Source organism: Hypanus sabinus, chromosome 3 (genome assembly GCF_030144855.1).
Source record: "Hypanus sabinus isolate sHypSab1 chromosome 3, sHypSab1.hap1, whole genome shotgun sequence".
Lineage (NCBI taxonomy): Eukaryota > Metazoa > Chordata > Chondrichthyes > Myliobatiformes > Dasyatidae > Hypanus > Hypanus sabinus.
Window position 1 is genome coordinate 6,097,650 of NC_082708.1, and position 21,664 is coordinate 6,119,313.

At 46.7% G+C, this 21,664-nt stretch overlaps 1 protein-coding gene and 1 long non-coding RNA gene across 2 annotated transcripts in view; one reads left to right on the forward strand and one right to left on the reverse strand.

Annotated features, from left to right (window-relative positions):
* clpb (ClpB family mitochondrial disaggregase) overlaps positions 1 to 15,233 on the reverse strand; it is a 170,696-nt gene extending 155,463 nt beyond the window's left edge. Inside the window, exons 1-2 of the mRNA XM_059963614.1 lie at positions 14,377 to 15,233; positions 10,672 to 10,723 (exon numbers count right to left, since the gene is read on the reverse strand). Of these exons, the coding sequence (XP_059819597.1) occupies positions 10,672 to 10,723; positions 14,377 to 14,824 (500 nt within the window). The 5' untranslated portion in view covers positions 14,825 to 15,233. The remainder of the gene's footprint in view (positions 1 to 10,671; positions 10,724 to 14,376) is intronic.
* A 1,173-nt stretch (positions 15,234 to 16,406) lies between these two features.
* On the forward strand, positions 16,407 to 17,433 carry LOC132391012 (uncharacterized). Its single transcript, XR_009511051.1, has 2 exons — positions 16,407 to 16,500; positions 17,176 to 17,433. It is a non-coding gene; the product is annotated as an uncharacterized LOC132391012 (long non-coding RNA).
* Positions 17,434 to 21,664: the final 4,231 nt, after the last annotated feature.

Genomic DNA, 21,664 nt, shown 5'->3' on the forward strand with positions numbered 1-21,664 from the left:
TGCTGACCTCTTAATCTCTTCTAAGATCAATATAACCCTTCCTTCCCACCTTGCCCCTCACTTCTACTCTCTGTGTAAGAAAAAAAGTGTCCCACATCTCCTTTGAATTTACCCCCTCTCACCTTAAATTGTTAAATTGGTTTACTTATTTCACATAGAGCAAGATACACGAAAAACAGCCCATACAGATCACTCTATTAGAGAGTGCATTAGGGCAGCAGCAGGGCGAAACCCCATCAGGACGCAGAATAAAGTGCCACACTTACAGAGAGGGAGCAGTGCAGGCAGGCAATAAGCACAAGGCCGCAACAAGGTGGTGTGGGGTCAAGAGACCATTTATCACACGAGGGAAGCACTCAATCGTACACATTTATCAGCTTATAGATCTCTATTGGATCTCTCCTCAGCATCCTCTACTCCAGAGAAAACAGCTCCAGCTCATCACTGGCATTCTATACATCATGAAATTTGGGCTTCGTCGTGCTTGCATCATGAAATTTGGTGTTTTGCAGCAGCAGTACATTGTAATGTATAATAATAAAAAACATAAGTTACAATTAAAAAAAAAATTAAAGAATTAAATAATTAATGCAAAAAGAGAGTAAAGCACATAGGAAAAAAAGTGAGGTAGATGGTGTTCCTGAAACACTGAGTGTGTGTCTTGAGGCTCCTGTACCTCCTTGGAGCACATGTCCACCAAATCAGGCAGCCTCTCCGCACCCTCTCCAAAGCTGCCACATCCTTCCTGCCAGGGTTGGTTAGAAGCTGATATGTTTAAGAAACACTTAGGCACAAGAATGATAGAAAAATGGAGGGCTATGTTGGATGAGAGGCTTAGATTGATCTTGGAGCATAACGTTGTGGGCCAAATGACCTGTACTGTGCTGTAATGTTCCATGATCATGAGAGACAGGAATTTCATGCCTGCACAGACATGAGTTACCAGTAAACTTATTGTACAAACTGCATAAGTGCAGCTAGAATACAAACTTCCCTGTACACAATTCATTAAACATGAGGGGAACTCTTCACTTAGACAGTGGAACAAGCTGCCAGTGGAAGTGCTGGATGCGGGTTTGATTTCAGCATTTAAGAGAAGTTTGGATCGGTACATGGATGGGAGGGGTATGGAGGGCTATGATCTGAATGCGGGTAGATGGAACCAGGCAAACAAGGCTAACACAGACTAGATGGAGCGAAGGGCCTGTTTCTGTGCTGCAGTGTTCTAGAACTCTGTTTGACTCTAAGGAGGTATGGGAGCCTCAGGACCCACACACCAGGTTCAGGAAAAGCTGTCATCCCCAAGCATCAAGCTCTTGAAGAACAGGGGACAACTTGTGTACACCCCCAACCTCCCATCACTGAACTGATTCCACAACCTGTGCTCTTCTTCATCTCGTGTTCTCAAAATTTATTTTTTTTTCTTTTTGAATTTGCACTGTTGGTTGTCTTTTGCACATTGGTTGTTTGTCAATCTCATGATTCTATTGTGCTTCTTTCTACTTACTGTGAATGCCCGCAAGGAATTGAATCTCAGGGTCAGATATGATGACATCTATGTACTCTGATAATAAATTTCCTTTGAACTTTGAATGACAGGTGGGCTGGAATCTGCTCAGTATTATCCCTCTCAACCCCGTTCTCTTGCCCTCTCCCCATAACCCTTGACACCCTGACCATATCCATCTAATCCTTTCCTATCCAAGTGTCTTTGAATCTTGTAACTGTCCCTGTCTCTACCACCTCTGGCAGTTCATTCCACACATCTGTCTGTGTGAACAAGTCTTTTTCCTCTTAGTCAAAGCTTTTGGTCCCTATTCTGGATAAAAAGAAAGATGAAACTGTGACCATTCTGTCTCTCACGCTTTTGATAAAGACACCATTGAACCTGGTATCACTAGCACCGTGCTTTGTGGAAGATGGAGCAACAGCCCCCTCAGGTGGGCTGGTTGGTAACTGCAAGGGAAACCCCTATCAATCCCAGATTAAAATATATATAATTTTTAAAAGATCTCTGAATTTAAAGATTAGCTTTATTTTTTTTACACGTATCAAAACATCCAGCGAAATGTGTTGTTTGCATCAATGACCAACACAGTCTGAGGATGCGCTGGGGGCCATAACCTTAACCTTTATGTCACGATCATAACCTTAACCAGTACGTCTTTGGACCGTGGGAGGAAGCCGCCACATGGTCACATGGAGAACATATAAACTCCTCACAGACAGAGGCAGAATTGAACCCTAACTGCTAGCTCTGTAAAGCGTGGAATCAAACCAACCCCCGGCCCAGCTAGCTGTTAAAACGAACGTCCTGGCAGACAATGGTCACCCCTCAGTTTAATGGGATTCATTGGCTCATCCTGTGCCTGTGCTGCACTGTTCTATGTTCACCAACACGTCAAACACAGTTTTCTCACTGCAGTGTCTGTGGCTCAGGGGCACACTCACCTCCTTGCCAAGAATCCACACATGACTCCTCCCCACCAGGGAGATGGTGGTGGGGGAAAACAGGTGACTCTGAGAATCTTCCTGTGTATAACTGACTAATTTAAAAGACAGAAGACAACAGCTGTTCGTGCCCTTCAATCCAGTGCTGTACTGACTTTAACCTAGGGCATGATATAAGAGCCTCTTGTATGCTTCCATTACCACTCCTGACAGCGCATTCTCGGAACCCACCACTGTGCACATAAAACAGTGCAATACAGTGCAGACTGAGAGCACTGTGTATGTAGAACAGGCCCTTCAGCCCACCATGTTATGCTGACCCTTTAACCTACTCTAAAATCATTCTGAGCCTTCCCTCCTGTTTTCTTTCTGCATCACCAATTCTATATTGTGACACTGGACACGGTAAGATAGCAGTTACCATGACACTATTACACCTCGGGGCATATTCAATTCCGATGTCATCTGTAAGGGGTTTCAAATACGTGTTTCCTCCCATGGTCCAAAGGTGTACTTGTTAGTTGGTCCTTGTAAATTGTTCTGTGATTAGGCTCAGGGTTGCTGGGCAGTGCAGTACAAAGAGCCTATCCCACACTGTATCTCAATAAACACACACACACCAGCTGTGAAGTATTTCCGCACATCCAGCGAACGTTCAGGGAAACTTGCTGGAGGAATGCAAGGCTTTTCTTTGCAATGAAGCAGTTGAAATTGTTTAGGCTATGTAACTGATTGTAATTAGACCTCGTAGCATCCTCGCCAGGACCATCAAACTTAAAAACTGTTACTTACCACCTGCAGTAAGGCTGATCAACACCTCCACCCACTAACCCACCCCAACCACCACTACTTTATCATTTCCTATCAGTCAGAACACTCCTGTGCCTCGCGTCACTTTATGGACACAAGTTACCTTATGTATTTATATGTATTGTGTTCATTTGTTATTGTACTCTTTATCTTATTTCTTGTGCTGCATCAGATCCAGAGTAACAATTATTTTGTTCTCCTTCACACTTGTGTATGGAAATGTCTTTAAATAATTTTGAATCTTGAACAATCATGAATATCTTAGATTGTTGGCCAGCGAGTGGACAAGAGGTTCAGTCAGCATATGGAACACAGAACACTACAGCACAGGAGTAGGTCCTTTGGTTCATGACATTGTACCAAACCAAATGCCCCACCTAATCAAATCCCTTCTGCCGACACAATCAAGTTTAAGATCACCAGCATATGCTGTGAAATTTGTTCTCTTTACAGCAGCAGGTCAATGAAATACGTGTTAAATACAGAGAAAAAAATAACTGAGTTACAGCATATTGTGTGCAGGCATATATGTAAAATCGTCAAGTTAAAATAAGTTGTGCCAAATAACACAAATAAAAAAAGGAGTGAGGTAGTGTCCATGAGTTCAATGTCCATTTAGAAATTGTTTGGCAGAGGGGAAGAAGCTGTTTCTGTATCACGGAGTGTGTGCCTTCAGGCTTCTGTGCCTCCTTTCCTGATGGTAACCGTGTGAGAAGGGCATGTCCTGGGAGGTGGGGATGCTGCCTTCCTAAGGCACTGCTCCTTTACGATGTCTCAGAAACTACAGAGGATGGTGCCTTTGATAGAGCTGACTAATTTACTAGTTTCTGCAACTCATTTTGATCTAGTGCAGTACCTCTCCACACCAGACGGTGATGCAGCCGGTCCGAATACTCTCCGTGGTACATTTGTACAAGTTTCAAGTGTTTTAGTCGACAAACCAAATCTCCTCAAACTCCTAATGAAATTTGAATGTATTTAAATCTTATATCCATCCCACAAGTAAAAATCTTTGCATTATACCCGTCACAATGTACGGACATGTGAATTTATAAGTCTAATGGCTTGTAGAAAGAAGCTGTCTTGTCTTCTTTATAGCTGCGTCAATATGTTGCATCCAGGTTAGATCCTCAGAGATATTGACACCCAGGAACTTGAAATTTGTAACTCTCTTCACTTCTGATCCCTCTATGAGGATTGGTTTGTGTTCCTTTTCGTACCCTTCCTGAATTCCCCAATCAGCTCTTTGGTCTTGCTGACGATGAGTGTAAGGTTCGTGCTGTGACACTATTCAACCAACTAGTACATCTCGCTCCTGTACATCTTTTTGGCGCCATCTGAAATGGTTATATCAGCAGCAAATGCAGAGACCTGTTTGAAATGTGCCTAGTCACACAGTCATGAGTAGAGAGAGAGTAGAGCAGTGGGCTAAGCACACACCCCTGTGGAGCGCCAGTGTTAACTGGCCATGAGGAAATCAAAGATCCAGTTGCAGAGGGTGCTACAGAGGCCCAAGTTCTGTAGCTTTTCAATCAGGACTTTAGGAATGATGGTGTTCAATGCTGAGCCATAGTCGATGACCAGCATCTTGACGCAGGTATTTGCATTGTCCAGGTGATCCAAAGCTGCACGAAGAGCCAATGAGATCGCATCTGCTGTAGACCTATTGCGGCAATCGCAATTTGCAATGGGTCCAGGTCCATTGAGACAGGTGTTGATTCTAGCCTCTCAAAGCATTTCATCACCGTGGATGTGAGCGCTACTGGACGTTCGTCATTGAGGCAGCTCACACTGCTCTTCCTGCGCACTGGTATAATTGTTGCCCTTTTGAAACAGGTGGGAATTTCTGACTGTAGCAGAGAGAGACTGAAAATGTCTTTGAACATCCCCGCCTATTGACACAGGTTTTCAGAGCCTTACCAGGTACTCCATCGGGGCCTGCTGCCTTGCGAGGGTTCACCCTCCTGAAAGACAGCCTGACGTCAGCCTCCGAGACAGAGATCACAGGGTCATCGGATGCTGCAGGATCCTCATAGCTGTGGTTTTATTCTCCCTTTCAAAGTGAGCACAAAATGTGTTGAGCTCGTCTAGTAATGGAGCATCATTGCCATTCATGCTATTGGATTTCATTTGCAGGAAGTAATGGCCTGCAAACCCTGCCAGAGTTGACATGCATCCGGTTTCACCTCCAACCTCACTCAGAAATTTTGCTTTGCCCTTGAAATAGCCCTCCGCAATCATACCTGGTTTACCTGTATAGACCTGGATCACCAGACTTAAATGCCACAGATCTAGCCCTCAGCAGATGACGAACCTCCAGATTCATCCACGGTTTTTGTTTTGGAAACGTACGACAAGTTTTCGTAGGCACAGCCTCATCCCCGCAGACTTTCTTGAAGTTGGTAATAACTGTGGCATTCTCATCTAGATTTGAAGATGAATCCCTGAATACAGTTCAGTTCACTGATTCAAAGCAGTCCTGTAAGCGCACCTGTGTGTCCCTTGTCCATACCTTCTTGGTCCTCACTGCTGGTGCTGCTGTCTTCAGTCTCTGCCCGTACTCAGAGAAGTACAGCCGGGTGATCAAGTGAGGGCGTGGAATAGCACGGTAAGCATTCTTGATTTTACTGTAACACAGGTCCAGTGTTTTATTTCCTCTGGTTCTATAGGTGATTTGCTAATACTTATTGTCATTTCCACCATAACTGCTGGTACAGTACACAGTAAAAATGAGACAACGTTTTTCAGGACCATGGTGTTACATGACACAATACAAAAACTGGACTGAACTACGTGAAAACAACACAGAAAAAAACTACACCAGACTACAGACCTACCCAGGACTGCATAAAGTGCACAAAACAGTGCAGGCATTACAATAAATAATACACAAGACAATAGGGACAGTAGAGGGCAGTAAGCTGGTGTCAGTCCAAACTCTGGGTATTGAGGAGTCTGATGGCTTGGGGGAAGAAACTGTTACATAGTCTGGTCGTGAGAGCCCAAATGCTCCGGTACCTTTTCCCAGACGGCAGGAGGGAGAAGAGTTTGTATGAGGGGTGCGTGGGGTCCTTCATAATGCTGTTTGCCTTGCGGATGAAGCGTGTAGTGTAAATGTCCGTAATGACAAGAAGAGAGACCCCGATGATCTTCTCAGCTGACCTCACTATCTACTGCAGGGTCTTGCGATCCAAGATGGTGCAATTTCCGAACCAGGCAGTGATGCAGCTGCTCAGGATGCTCTCAATACAACCCCTGTAGAATGTGATGAGGATGGAGGGTGGGAAACGGGACTTTCCTCAGCCTTCGCAGAAAGTAGAGACGCTGCTGGGCTTTCTTTGCTAAGGAGTTGGTGTTGAGGGACCAGGTGAGATTCTCCGCCAGGTGAATACCAATAAATTTGGTGCTCTTAATGATCTCTACCGAGGAGCCATCGATGTTCAGCGGGGAGTGGTCGGTCCGTGCCCTCCTGAAGTCAACAACCATCTCTTTTGTTTTGTTCATATTAAGAGACAGGTTGTTGGCTCTGCACCAGTCTGTTAGCTGCTGCACCTCCTCTCTGTAAGCTGACTTGTCATTCTTGCTGATGAGACCCACCACGGTCGTGTCATCGGTGAACTTGATGATATGGTTTGAGCTGTGTGTTGCAGCACAGTCGTGGGTCAGCAGAGTGAACAGCAGTGGACTGAGCACGCAGCCCTGGGGAGACCCCATGCTCAGTGTGATGGTGTTGGAAAAGCTGCTCCCGATCCGGACTGACTGAGGTCTCCCAGTCAGGAAGTCTAGGATCCAGTTGCAGAGGGAGGTGTTCAGGCCCAGTAGGCTCAGCTTTCCAATCAGTTTCTGAGGGATGATTGTGTTGAATGCTGAACTGAAGTCTATGAACAGCATCCAAACGTATGTGTCATTTTTTGTCCAGGTGGGTTAGGGCCAGGTGAAGGGTGATGACAATGGCGTCGACTGTTGAACGGTTGGGACGGTACGCAAACTGCAGGGGGTCCAGTGAAGCGGGCAGCAGTGTCTTGATGTGCCTCATGATGGTGGATGTGAGTGCAATGGGACGGTAGTCATTGAGGCAGGACACTGAAGACTTCCTCGGCACGGGGACGATGGTGGCTGCCTTGAAGCACGTTGTAACGGTAGCACTGCTCAGGGAGATGTTGAAGATGTCAGTGAGAACATTTGCTAGCTGGTCTGCACATCCTCTAAGCACTCTACCAGGGGTGTCGTCTGGTCCAGCAGCCTTCTGTGGGTTGACCCTGCACAGGGTTCTTCTCACATCGAACACTGTGAGACACAGCACCTGGTCATTTGGAGGAGGGGTGGACTTCCTTGTTGCCACGTCATCTTCCGTCTCAAAACAGGTGTAGAAGTTATTCCGCGCATCTGGGAGGGAGGCATCACCTGCACAATCAGATGATGTTGTCCTGTAATTGGTGATGTCCTGGATGCCCTTCCACATGCGCCACATGTCGCCACTGTCCTGGAAGTGACTGTGGATTTGCTGGGCGTGTGCACACTTTGCCCCTCTGATGGCTCGGGACAGTTTGGCCCTTGCTGTTGTTAGGGCTGCCTTGTCGCCTGCTCTGAAGGTGGAGTCACGGGCCCTCATTTTGTATCTTTAATGACTTCGTCAAGCTGGCCTGGTTAAAATCCCCCAAAATGATGGTGAAGGCATCAGAATGTGCTGATTCATGCCTGTGGATTACATCCCTCAGCTCGTCTAGTCTGTTTGAGGTGGAATGTACACTGCCACCAAAAAAACTCTTGGGAGGCAGGTACAATGGCCGGAACTTAATTGCAAGGTATCCCAGGTCTGGTGACCAACACTGGGACATCACTGACACACTGGTACACCACAGGAGTTGAACATGAGTCATACACCACCACCTCTGCTTTAGAGTCTTGACCAGACCTATTTTGATGATTTATTGTGATCTCGTCTATTCGAATCGCAGCACAATGTGCATATCCTTCCATTTCTTGCACATTCATGTGCTACCAATGAGCTCCTGAACACCACTATCGCATCTGCCTCTATCAGTGCGTCCCAGGTACCCTCCACATTCTGCATTAAAAACTTACCCTGCACATCTCCTCTCCAACACCTCTATCATATCTGTCTCTACCAGCACCCCAAGCACTCCCAGGCACCCATCACTCTGTGTCAACAAAAAACAACTCTCTCTGCACATCTCCTTTGAAACTATCTTCTTTCACTTTAAATGCATGCCCTCTGGTATTAGACAACTCAAATGAAACTGATAGGAATAGGATACCGTCTGCCTGTCTATGCCTCTCAACATAAATCTCTCTCAGGTCTCCCCTCAGCCTCTGCCGCTCAAGAGAAAACAACCCGTACTGAACAGGGGGCTGATTCGCTGGAGACATGGAGACACAGTCATCCATACGGAACAGGGAGCTGATTCCCGGGAGTTATGCAGACACAGACTAAGGTGTCTTGCTGAACTTGCCTCATTTACCTGTGTTTGGCCCAGACAACCTCTGAAACTTTCCCAACCATGTACTCAATATCTCACAGGCACAATCCATCAGTAGTATCCACAGGTGGTGCTATCTTAACATAGCAACATCCATCATCAAAGATCCCCACTATCAAAGCCAGGCCATCTTCTCTTAGCTCCCATTCGGCAGGAGGTACCGAATCCTGAAGCCCCACACCACCAGGTTCAGGAACAGCAACTTCTCTTCAACTATCTGGTTCTTGACCCACCATCCCTAACCTTACTTCAGCAACAGAAAACTACGGACAACCTCTTGCACTGCCGTTAGACCATGATACATAGGAACAGAACTAGGCCGCTCAGCCCATCAAGTCTGCTCACCACTTCATCATTATCCCTCTCAACCCCATTCTCCTGCCTTCTCCCTGTGGAGTTTTTGGCATTTTCAATGAAGGCTGTTTTTCTATGGTCTCTTTCTCGATTCTCCCCTTACAATTTTGTATAATTTATATTCTGTGTTGTCTATACCTTCATGCCTGTTAAAAACCCGCTGGTTTCATTTACTGTGGACTATCGCTTTGAGTGCCTGAGTGAGGTGGGACTATGACGTCAGTCACAGGCTGTTGTGGTCTGTGCAGATTAAAATACAGAGACAGAGAGACAGACAGACAGAGAGCTTCAGTCGTAAGAGAGGAGACTGGACAGGCAAGCTGAAACTTCAGCTTGTCGCTGCTATGGTAGTGGTATGGTACTACTCTTCGATGCCCACAAGATTAGGTTCAACATCGGCACACAGTGCACAGCAAATGTGTGACTGTCGCTTTGTATAAACCATAGGAGTGGATTTTTGGGATAATTTGTGGACCACTCATGTCGCCCTTGCCTGGGTCTGTTGTGTGGTAACCAGTGGAAGACGATGTTCCTGTGACAGATCACTTTCAGTAGTATATGGATTCAGAACGTTACGACGGACAAGATCTACAACAACTGTTATCTTGTTTTACTAGGGTGGAATCTGTGGAATACTTCGTACTTACCTTCTCTCTCCATTACAACATGGATTACAAATATCTCTCTCCCACCATTACAACGCGGATGACTAAACTCTCCTACTTTACCATCTCAAGACTCTAAGCCTTGTTCCCCCAAGCTCGATATAGTTTGGGAGCTATGTTTACACTTATATACACATAACACTGTTAACTTCTGTTTATCTTGGTTGAGTTATTATATTGTAAGTAGATACTAATAAAGATAGTGCTTTTAACATCAAAACCGGACTCAGTGTGAAATCCCTTGCTTGCTGCTGTGTCTAAAACGTTACAGTTCGTAGCAGTGCCTGTATCCCTACACCTCACCGTTCTTGTGCGCGTGACAATTAATTTAACTTGACTAGACAAAGTGACCCAAGGTACAGGAGTGTCTGTACTTAAGTAATGGATGGGTTGATCAGCCTCACTGCCTGGGGAAAGTCACTGTTTTTGAGCCTGGTGATCCTGACATTGATACTACATAGACCCCTCCCTGATGGGAGTGGGACAAACAGTCCACGAGCAGGGTGGGTGAGATCCTTCACGATGTTACTGGCCCTTTTCTTGCACCTTTCTGAATATACTGAGGTCCTTGATGGAGGGTAGGCTGGTGTTCTTTCTTGTATTATTTTATACAATTTCTACTGTTTATTTATTTCTGTGTGTGACTGTGGTCTCTCTCATGCTTTGTGCACCTGATGCAAAGGACAGAGTCCTGACACTGGCTTTCTACCCAAAACGATTGACAATTCCTTCCTGCCGAACTGATGCTGCTCCACCAGTAGGTTGTGTGGAGATTTACATTCCAGCACCTGCAATCCCTTGTGTGTCCCCGCATAGGGGAGAAAGAGCGGAGCGGAGCAACTGGAAAGCAAAGGTAGGGAGGGCAGTAACCACGTGGGCACTCTGCTTACCTGCTGACCTCAGCCACGTTGTTCAGACGAGCAGCTTCCAGTAGTGCCTGGCCTGAGGAGGAAACAACGACGAATCAGTCTCAGAGCTCTCACACTGACAGACATCACCGGGTGATCGTTAAAAACACGCTTTGTTTTATGGATGGTTCCTTTAGGTTGTCATAGTGTTATAGCTGGTGAGTGGTGGGAGCTGTGGGGATGAGCTCCCACTACCTATTAAATGCGTCTCAAATAGCCTCTGACAACCAAGTCCAGCTCCTGGTTTTCACGTGTTTCTTAGCTACTAAGCCCGGTGGAACAGTTTCTACTGACAGGAAAAGAGGGAAAGGTGGGTTTCTGGTGCCTCGAAACAAGTTCCTCTGGGCAGATAGGGCTTGGCAGCTCATCTAGGACAAGGAAATCACTGATCTCAAATCTCCACTGCCTTGTGGTTATACTCCCTCATGGGGAGGGCTTCGGGAGTAAACCCCAAGGAAAAATCCAGAGCCGGAGTCTGTAAGGAGCTGAGAGGTAATGTTGCGCTATAGAGGACTCTGGTCAGACCCCACCTGGAGTACTGTGCTCAGTTATGGTTGCCTCACTACAGGAAGGATGTGGAAACCATAGAAAGGGTGCAGAGGAGATTTACAAGGACATTGCCTGGACTGGGGAACATGCCCTATGAAAACAGGTTAAGTGAACTCGGCCTTTTCTCCTTAGAGCAACAGAGGATGAGAGGTGACCTGATAGAGGTGTATAAGATGATGAGAGGCATTGATCGTGTGGATAGTCAGAGGCTTTTTCCCTGGGCTGAAATGGCTGCCACAAGAGGACACAAGTTTAAGGTGCTGGGGAGTAGATACAGAGGACATGTCAGGGGTAAGTTTTTTACTCAGAGAGTGGTGAGGGCGTGGAATGGGCTGCCGGTGACAGTGGTGGAGACGGATACGATAGGGTCTTTTAAGAGTCTTTTGGATAGGTACATGGGGTTTAGTAAAACAGAGGGCTGTGGGTAAGCCTAGTAATTTCTAAGATAGGGACATGTTCGGCACAACTTTGTGGGTCGAAGGGCCTGTAGGTTTTCTATGTTCCTATGTAAGAAGTCTCTAAGTTGAGTTCAACACTAACTGACAACTCCTGTGATATCGCTGGTGTCAAATTCTGCAGCTCCTTTGGATTCATCAGCTGTGTGGGGAGGGGGAGAGCTTACTACATGGGCAACAGCTTGTCTCCATATCATACTACTAGTATGCAAGATCTATTGTCGACCCCGACCATCAGAGGGACTCTAGTTTCAGGAATAACCGGCAGATTTTTCAAACTTGAACAATGCCACTGTTCCCTCTAAGCTATCCGGGTGCACGGCCACACAGTAACTGAAATGCTCCTGTGTCTTTGTTGCCGCACAGCTGGAACTAGCAAACGTCTGCCATGTCGTATGACATGGGCGATCGTGGTCTTTCCATGAATGTCATTGCTCTGGAACTATTTTTCTGCAGAAGTGGTTTGCCATTGCCTTCTTCCGGGCAGTGTCCTTACACGATGGGTGATCTCTGATCATTGTTATGAAGAGTAGATCCTAAAAACATTGTGAAAATTGTATATAGCTTGAATCTTAATTTTTCTCGTGACTGCTGCTTACCTGATACTCTGTGCACACTCATACTTGAGCAGATGACACTAAATTTGACTTCAGTTACCCACAAAGGCAAATTCCTGGTCAATGTAAATTCAATGAACTTAATAAATGTAGAATTGGAAACAGAAAAAACAGGTTCTCCTCGGGTTTTGACAAGGTTCTGTTCTATTGAAATGCCAAACAGATAGCAAGTCAGAAATTGACCAAATGAGAGAGAATGTCTTGTAGATCACAGCACAGGACCTTCAGCCCACGATGTTGTGCCAACCTTTGAACCTACTCCAAGATCAATCTAACTCTTCCCTTCCACAGAGCCCTCCATTTTTCTATCATTCATGTGTCTTAAGAGTCTCTTCAATGCCCCTAATGTATCTGCCCCGGCAGCCGTGTGGCAAGGTGGAGTCTGTTGGGCAACCGCTTGGTCTCCATATCGTACTGTCCTGGTTTGTGTATCACGTAGACTGCTGGGATTCAACAACCATGGACAACCCGTCCAATGGGCCTCTTTCCGCCCCAGCAGCAAACTCCAAGCACCTAATGGTCTCTGTACAAAATAAAAGTACCTCTGACATCTCCCCGATACTTTCCTGCAATCACCTTGAAATTACACCCTCTCGTATGGGCATTTCCACCGTGGGAAAAAGGTACGGCCTGTCCAAACTGTACAAATTAAATGTCTTTTGTCACCCTGTCTACCTGCAATGACACTTTCTGGGAACAGGTACCGGAACCTATTTGGCACGGTAGCGTAGTGGTTAGCACAATGCTGTGCAGTACCCAATGACTTGGCCACCATAGTCGTCTGTAGCAATGAATTCCACAGATTCACCACCCACTGGCTAAAGAAGTCCCTCCTCATCTCAGATCTAAATGGATATTCCTCTATTCTGAGGCTGTGCCCTCTGGTCCTAGACTCCCCCACTATAGGAAACATCCACTCTATCCACCGCTCTCATTATTCAGTAGTTTTCAATGATATTGCCCCTCCCACCTAGTTCTTATGGCCAGAGCTCCCTCATCATCGGTTGTATCTACAGCTCTCCCTTACGAAGGCACCATCCATCAAAGATCCCCACACCCAGGCCATGCCATCTTCTCACAACTACCATCAGGCAGATACAGCATCACAACACACGAGATTCTGCAGATGCTGGAAATCCAGAGGAGCACACACAAAATGCTGGAGGAACTTGGCAGTGTCTGCGGAAAGGAACAGAGGCGATGTTTCAGGGCCAAGACCCTTCGTCAGGATGGGAGAGACGACAAAATAAAAAGGTGTGGGGAGAGGAAGAGGATGGGTGAAGCCAGGTGGGTTGGAGAGGAAGAAATCTGAAAGGACGTTCCCAGGAAAGATACATGGCTGTGGTGGCAAATCCAAAGAGTCAAAGGGCAGCAGAGGCCACAGAGGGGAGTCTCACACTACCAGCTCCTGGTCCACCACCTCCCTTCAACCATTCTGTTCTTGCACCAACTGGCCCAACCCTATCACTAGCCTAAACCTACCAAACACTTAAAGGCCTGGAGAGGGTCAGTATGGGGAGGGTATTGAACTGGAAAACTGGGGTAGTCTAGGACCAGAATGGGGTTATGAGGGATATTAAATCAGTCATGGTCAAATGGCAGAGGAGACTCAATGGGCTGAATGAAAATTCAATTTTATTTAGAGATTCAGCACAGAACACTGGGTGCACTGTCCAGCAACCTACCTGTTTAACAGTAGCCTAATCAGAGGACAATTTACAATGACCAATTCATCTACCAATGGTACGTCCTTGTACTGGGAAGAAAGCAGAGCACCCATATTCTACAGGGAAGACATATGAATTCCTTACAATCAGCGCCAGAATTTAACTCCTGGAATCATCGAGTGGGGCACATCTACTCCCATGCCTTATGGTCTCAGTAAAGAAACCAGTTTGCACTAAAAGGGACTTGGTTAATTTTGTTCTAATTGTTCTGTACAAATTGTGCATAGTTTGTCTTTCTTGTGATTGTTGCTCTGTGCCTGTGATGCTGCAGGTAAGTTTTGCACAGGTATACCTGTGCATTATCAATAACTCTGAGATGTTGCAGGGTCCGGTACTCACCGTCAGAGTCCGCCGACCTGCTGGAACAGTGCACCAGCCCGGCTGCCAGCGTGCACAGCCAGGCGGCCGATCCCACCGACCAATCACTTTGCTCCTCCCCCGGCCGCCAGCGCCTCCCGCTGGCCGAGCCGCTCAACTGCAGGCGAGCGGCTGGAGGTCCGAACTGCAGGGCAGCCGGCAGCCCGTGGCGGCGCTCGTCGGTCGGAGGTCTGAACTGCAGGAGCTGGACTGGCTGACTGCGCCACCACCCCCAGGAAGGTTTGGAGGACTCCGGACAGACCGCGGTCCTCAGTCGCTCGAAGAGCGTCGCGGAGCTGTTGGAAGTCACATCGCCAGCAGCTTCACTCGACACCCGACTCACCGGCCACTGCCACCAACCGGGAGCGGTCCAGCGGGCCCGGAGATAGCGTGTTACCAAGAAGCGTGCCGTCTCCCTGGCGACCGCCATCGTGCCGTAAAATTAAAGAATAGACGTACTCCTTTTCCCACAGGCCCCGTCGCGTCACTTTACGGCCGGCAACCAGGGCGGAAATGACGTCCGTAGAACCGTACCCGGCGGCCTACCCAGAGCAACCTGGGTATTGAAGTCCACCTAATGACAGAAGAATTTTTCAACCAGAAGAGTGACGCAGCTACTTTCTTCACATCCGAAGACTGATTCTAGACCTTCAAAGCAACGTGCGCTTTATGTCCTAGATCCTAGATCGTCGGACTACAGATGCAGGGAGGCAAAGCCCATCGCGCAGGCGCACTCGCTCCTTGCGCCGGAGCTTTCTGGGATTCGTAGTTCCGTGAGAGACAGGCGGCGGTCTTTGCTCCAGCCGCCCTCGGTACCGCCTCTAAATGATGACATTTATGTACTTTGACAATAAATGTACTTTTAAACAGACATGATGTAATGGTGGGGTAGAGTCGATGGACCAAATGGCCTAAACATGTGCCTATGTCTTTGACCTTGTGGATTAAAGTGCATTGCCAACGCCTGCCGGGGATCAGATGGAGTTGAGCCCTAAGAGGTGTCCACGATAACTAACTTGGAGGTGGAGGGAGCAGGGACAATTCTGGAAAGAATAATATACACAAGGCTGGAAATCCAGAGCAACACACACAAAATGCTGGAGGAACTCAGCCAGTCAGGCAGCATCTATGCAGAGGAATATAGAGTCAACATTTTGGGCCTAGACCATTCCTCAGGACTGGAAAGGAAGGAAAGAGGGTATTTCCTAGGTGAAGAGGATCCTTACTGATGGATGACTCCTTCTTGAGGCACCGTGCTTTGAAGGTGTCCTTGATACTGGTAAGGCCAGTGCCCATAATGGAGCCACAGTTTACAACTTACTGCAGTTTTTTTTCCAATCCTGTGCAGTGGCCCCTCCAGACCAGATGGTGATGCGACTAGACCCATCCGTAGAAATTTGCTAGTGTCTTCAGGGACACCCTCGTAAAGGGATAGTAAGAGGAGAGTGAGCAAATTCAAGTTCTTGGGTGTCAAGACCTCAGAAGGTCTAACCTGGTTCCAACATATTGATGCAGCTATAAAGAAGGCATGACAGTGGCTTTTCAACTAAAACACTCAGACTTCTTTCGATGTGCTATGGAGAGCATTCTGACAGGCTGCATCACTGTCTGGTATTGGGGGGGGGGGGTGCTACTGCACAGGAATGACAAAAGCTACAGAAAGTTGAAAATTAGCTCCATCTTGGATACGAGCTTCCACTGTTCTAAGACACCTTCAAGGAGAGGTGCCTCAAAAAGGCAACGTCCGTTATTAAGGACCTCCATCACCCAGGACATGCCCTCTTCTCATGTTACCGTTGGGAAGGTGGTACAGAAGCCTGAAGGCACACACTTAGCAATTATATATTATTTCTTGTTTTTGCACTATTTTAATCTATTCAATATACGTATATTCTTACTGTAATTGATTTGCTTATTTTTTCTTTCTATATTGAACTGCTGCTGAGTTAAGGAATTTCATGACACTTGCCAGTGAAAATAAACCTGATTCTGACGTGGGTGATAGGTGGAAGAAGTAACGGGGTGAAGAAGAAGGAATCGGATAAAAGTGGAACTTAGGAGGAGGGGAACAGAGGAAGGTGACAGCAGGTGAGGAGGTGAGCATAGGTAAGTGAGGAGCCAGAATGGAGAATAGAGAAAGAGAGAAGGCAGGGTGTGGGGGAGGGAGAAATTAGTGAAGACTTTGTCCATGTCATCTGGTTAGAATCTCCCCGGATGGAAAGAGTACTTTTTTTTCAAAGAACCAAACTGACAAAATGCAAAATGACTGAAAATGGCCGTAGTCGGGTAGTGAAAGATTTGCTTAGGATTTTCATGTCATTTTAATCCTTTTAGCATGAAGAAGTTTGTTAATCAAAAGTGTTCCTGCTGCATGAGACATTCTACCTGATGAGTCACCACAGGTAGTGGAGCTGCCAATGTCTACATCCTTTTGCACATCTGCTGTTATCTGTGTGTATGGTTTTTTTGTAAATTCTATTGGATTTCCTTATTTTTCCTGTAAATGGAAAGGAATTTCAAAATGTGTGGTGATTCAATAATGAATTGATAATATATTTACTTAGAATTTTGAACTTTTGAACTCCCTAAGTCAACTTTGAAAGTGTATAGCTGGATTTTTTAGCTCCGGTGGTTTTGGGCTGGTAGTTCTGGGAGCAAAGTTCGCTCCCAGAGTAGGCTCTGACATTCCGAGGATGGTACAGCTTGGTGTGGGTTACAAAGGAGCAGGGTTGGATTGGATCACATGGGAGCTCTCACTGAGACTCTCGTGCATTTCCACAGGTGTACCGTGGAGAGCATTTGAACTGGCTGCATCGCTGGCTGGTCTGGAGATGCGACTGCACAGGATCGGGAAAAGCCGCAGAAAGGTGTAAACTTAGTCAGCTCCATCATGGGCACTAGTCTCCCCGGTACCGTGGGCATCTTTGAAAAGTGGTGCCTTAAAAAGGCAACATCCATTATTAAGGACCCCCATCACCCAGGACATGCCCTCTTCCCATTGCTACCATCAGGGAGGAGGTACAGGAGCCTGAAGACACACTCTCAGCAATTCAGGAACAGCTTCTTCCCCTCTGCTGTCAGATTTCTGAATGGACAATGAACCCATGATCACAAGCTCACTACTTGTTTGCTCTCATCTTGCGTTACGTATTTAATTAAATTCATACATTATGAGTGAAAATATGTATATTTGTGTTATTACGTGAAAAGCTGCTGCAAAACAACATATTTCACAACATACAGTGTGTCGGTGATATTAAACCTGATTCTGAAAATAATTTAAATATTCTCAGCATTTCAGGAGGGTGACACTAATTGAACACGCTCAGAGGTGAGGGGAAGAGTCTCCCTGCCTAGGTTTCTCAGCTGGCCCAGTGGTGCAGTGGGCAGAGCCAATCCCTCATAAATCCGGAGACTGAGTTTAAACATGGAATATATAACTTTAGAGCACAGTACAGGCCCTTCAGCATGCAGTGTTGTGCTGACCCTTTAACCCACTCCAAGATCAATCGAACCCTTCCCTCCTGCATAACCTTCCATTTTCCTATCATCCATGAGCCCCTGTAAGATTCTCTTAACTGTCCCTAGTGTATCTGCCTGTACCACCACTCTGGCTGGGTGATCTCAGTGTAAGATAAAACCCTGCTCTGACATCCCCTATACTTTCCCCCAATCACCTCAAAATTATGCCCCTCGAATTATTTATTTTCACCCCATCTCCGGCTCTCCATTCTATCTATGCCTCTTCTCATCTTGTACACCTCTATCAAGTCACCTCTCATCCTCATTCACCCCAGCTCATTCATCCTTTCTTCTTAAGTCACGCTCTCTAATCCAGGCAGTATCCTGAACTGAACACAATATTCCAAGTGTGGTCTGACCAGAGTTTCGAGACGTCCAAAATAATAAGGATGTCCTTACCGTAACTGCCTCTACCACCAACCGTGTGGCCAGGCGTTCCACACACCACCACTTTGTGTTTTTTAAAAAAACCCTACCTCTGACATTTCTTCCATACTTTCCTCCAATCACCTTAAAATTATCCCCGCTCTATCTTTGTGACCTCCAGCGCTTTCGGTGGGGGCGGCTGGGGGAGGGATATGAAGGGAGAAGGAAGCCCAGGCACAGAGGTGTGAGGCTGATGGGCAGAGAGGTCCAGGTAGGAGAGGGTGACGGTTTGTGGTAATGACGAGGGAAGTTCAAGGTTGTTGTCACCTGACTGTACAATACACAACCAAACGAAACAACATTCCTCCGGACCACCGTGCACCCTCAAAACATACATCACACACAGCCCATAAAACAAAATATTACCGTGAATAAGTTAATAAAATATATATCAAAATGTATGAAGTGTGTAGCACAGGAAAACAATAAACAGCTCACTGTCCTAGTGACAAGATCAGGGGTGGCAGGGTAGTCTATCAGCCCGAGGGAAGAAGCTGTTACCCAGCCTGGCAGTCCGAGTCCTGACGCTCCTGGACCTCCTCCCTGAGGGTAGAGGGTCAAAGAGATGGTGGGATGGGTGGTCGGGATCCTCAACAATGCTTAGGGCCCTGTGTATGGGAAAGGTGGACTAAAAGAGGGAGGTGGGGGTGGCTGGTGGCATTACCTGCAACTAGTCTCAGAAACGAAATACTGGAGGACCTCAGCAACAGGAGTGGGGCAGAGGGATGGTTGACGTTTGGGGCGAGACCATGTATCGGGAGGCACAGCAATGTAGTGGAGAGCACAAGTCAGCATGGATTTGTGAAAGGAAAATCATGTCTGACGAATCTTATAGAATTTTTTGAAGATGTAACTAGTAGAGTGGATAGGGGAGAGCCAGTGGATGTGGTATATTTGGATTTTCAAAAGGCTTTTGACAAGGTCCCACACAGGAGATTAGTGTGCAAACTTAAAGCACACGGTATTGGGGGTATGGTATTGATGTGGATAGAGAATTGGTTGGCAGACAGGAAGCAAAGAGTGGGAGTAAACGGGACCTTTTCAGAATGGCAGGCAGTGACTAGTGGGGTACCACAAGGCTCAGTGCTGGGACCCCAGTTGTTTACAATATATATTAATGATTTAGACGAGGAAATTAAATGCAGCATCTCCAAGTTTGCAGATGACACGAAGCTGGGCAGCAGTGTTAGCTGTGAGGAGGATGCTAAGAGGATGCAGGGTGACTTGGATAGGTTAGGTGAGTGGGCAAATTCATGGCAGATGCAATTTAATGTGGATAAATGTGAGGTTATCCTCTTTGGTTGCAAGAACAGGAAAACAGATTATTATCTGAACGGTGGCCAATTAGGAAAAGGGGAGATGCAACGAGACCTGGTGTCGTTGTACACCAGTCATTGAAGGTGGGCATGCAGGTACAGCAGGCGGTGAAAAAGGCAAATGGTATGTTGGCATTCATAGCAAAAGGATTTGAGTACAGGAGCAGGGAGGTTCTACTGCAGTTGTACAAGGCCTTGGTGAGACCGCACCTAGAATATTGTGTGCAGTTTTGGTCCCCTAATCTGAGGAAAGACATTCTTGCCATAGAGGGAGTACAGAGAAGGTTCACCAGATTGATTCCTGGGATGGCAGGACTTTCATATGAAGAAAGACTGGATCGACTAGACTTATACTCATTGGAATTTAGAAGATTGAGGGGGGGATCTTATTGAAATGTATAAAATTCTAAAGGGATTGGACAGGCTAGATGCAGGAAGATTGTTTCCGATGTTGGGGAAGTCCAGAATGAGTGGTCACAGTTTAAGGATAAAGAGAAAGCCTTTTAGGACCGAGATGAGTAAAAACCTCTTCACATAGAGAGTGGTAAATCTGTGGAATTCTCTGCCACAGGAAACAGTTGAGGCCGGTTCATTGGATATATTTAAGAGGAAGTTAGATATGGCCCTTGTGGCTAAAGGGATCGGGGGTATGGAGAGAAAGCAGGTACAGGTTTCTGAGTTGGATGATCAGCCATGATCATACTGAATGGCGGTGCAGGCTTGAAGGGCCGAATAGCCTACTCCTGCACCTATTTTCTATGTTTACAATATTACAGTGCCAGGGATTGGTGGTTCAATTCCCACCACTGCCTGGAAGGAGTTTGCACGTTCTCCTCGTCAACACGTGGATTTCCTCCGGGTGCTCCAGTTTCTCATACGGGCGTGCTACATTTTCACCGGACGCATGGCGGTTCTCGAGGGCTGCCCCCAGCACACCCTCAGACTGTGGCAGTTGTTGACACAAATGTTTTGTTTCAATGTACGTGTGGCAAGTAAAGCTAATCTTAAACCTTATGAGAACTGAGAGCGTAAAGGGGAGAGATCCATTATAAAGAGGGGTAATTCAGAAGGCAACATCCATCATTAGTGCCCTCAGCATCTGGGAGATGCCGTCTTCTCATTAGCGGAGCACGGTAGAATGAGCGGAGGTCTTACGCAGGTATACAGCACTATGAAGGGTATGTATAGGGTGAATGCAAGCAGGCTTTTCCCCCTCAGATTGAGTGAGACTCGAGGTCATAGGTTACTGGTGAAAGGTGAAATGTTTAAGGGAAATATGAGGGAAACTTCTGTACTCGAAGGGATGTTCAGAGTGAGTGACGAGCTGCCAGTGAGATGTATCACCCGGTTGAGTGGCATCGCAGCAACAGCCTTGCACTCGACACCGTAGAACTTCAGAAAGGGTAGGACGAAGGAACACACACCCGTCCTCATAGAGGGATCAGAAGTGAAAAGGGTGAACAATTTCAAATTCCTGGGTGTCAAGATCTCTGAGGATCTACCTCGACCCAACATATCGAGGCAGCTACAAAGAAGGCTCGACAGCAACTATACTGTGTGTCATTAAGAGTCTGAGGAGATTTGGTATGTCACCAAAAACACTTGTAAATGTCTACAGATGTAGCATGGAGAGCATTCTGACTGGCTGCATCACTGTCTGGTCTGGGGGAGGGGGATGGTTGGGGGGGGGGAGGGTTACTGCACAGGATTGAACTAAGCTGTAGAGAGTTGTAAACTCTGTCAGCCTCATCTCGGGCACCAGCCTCCATAGTATCCAGGACATCTTCAAGTTGTGATGCTTCCAAAAGTCAGCATCCATCATTAAGGGCCTGTGTCACCCAGGACATGCCCTCTTCTCATTGCTACCATCAAGGAGGAGGTACAGGAGCCTGAAGACACACACTCAGCGATTCAGGAACAGCTTCTCCCCCTCTGCCACCGGATTTCTGAATGGACAATGAACCCATGGACCCCAGCTCACTACTTCTTTATTTCTGTTTCGGCAC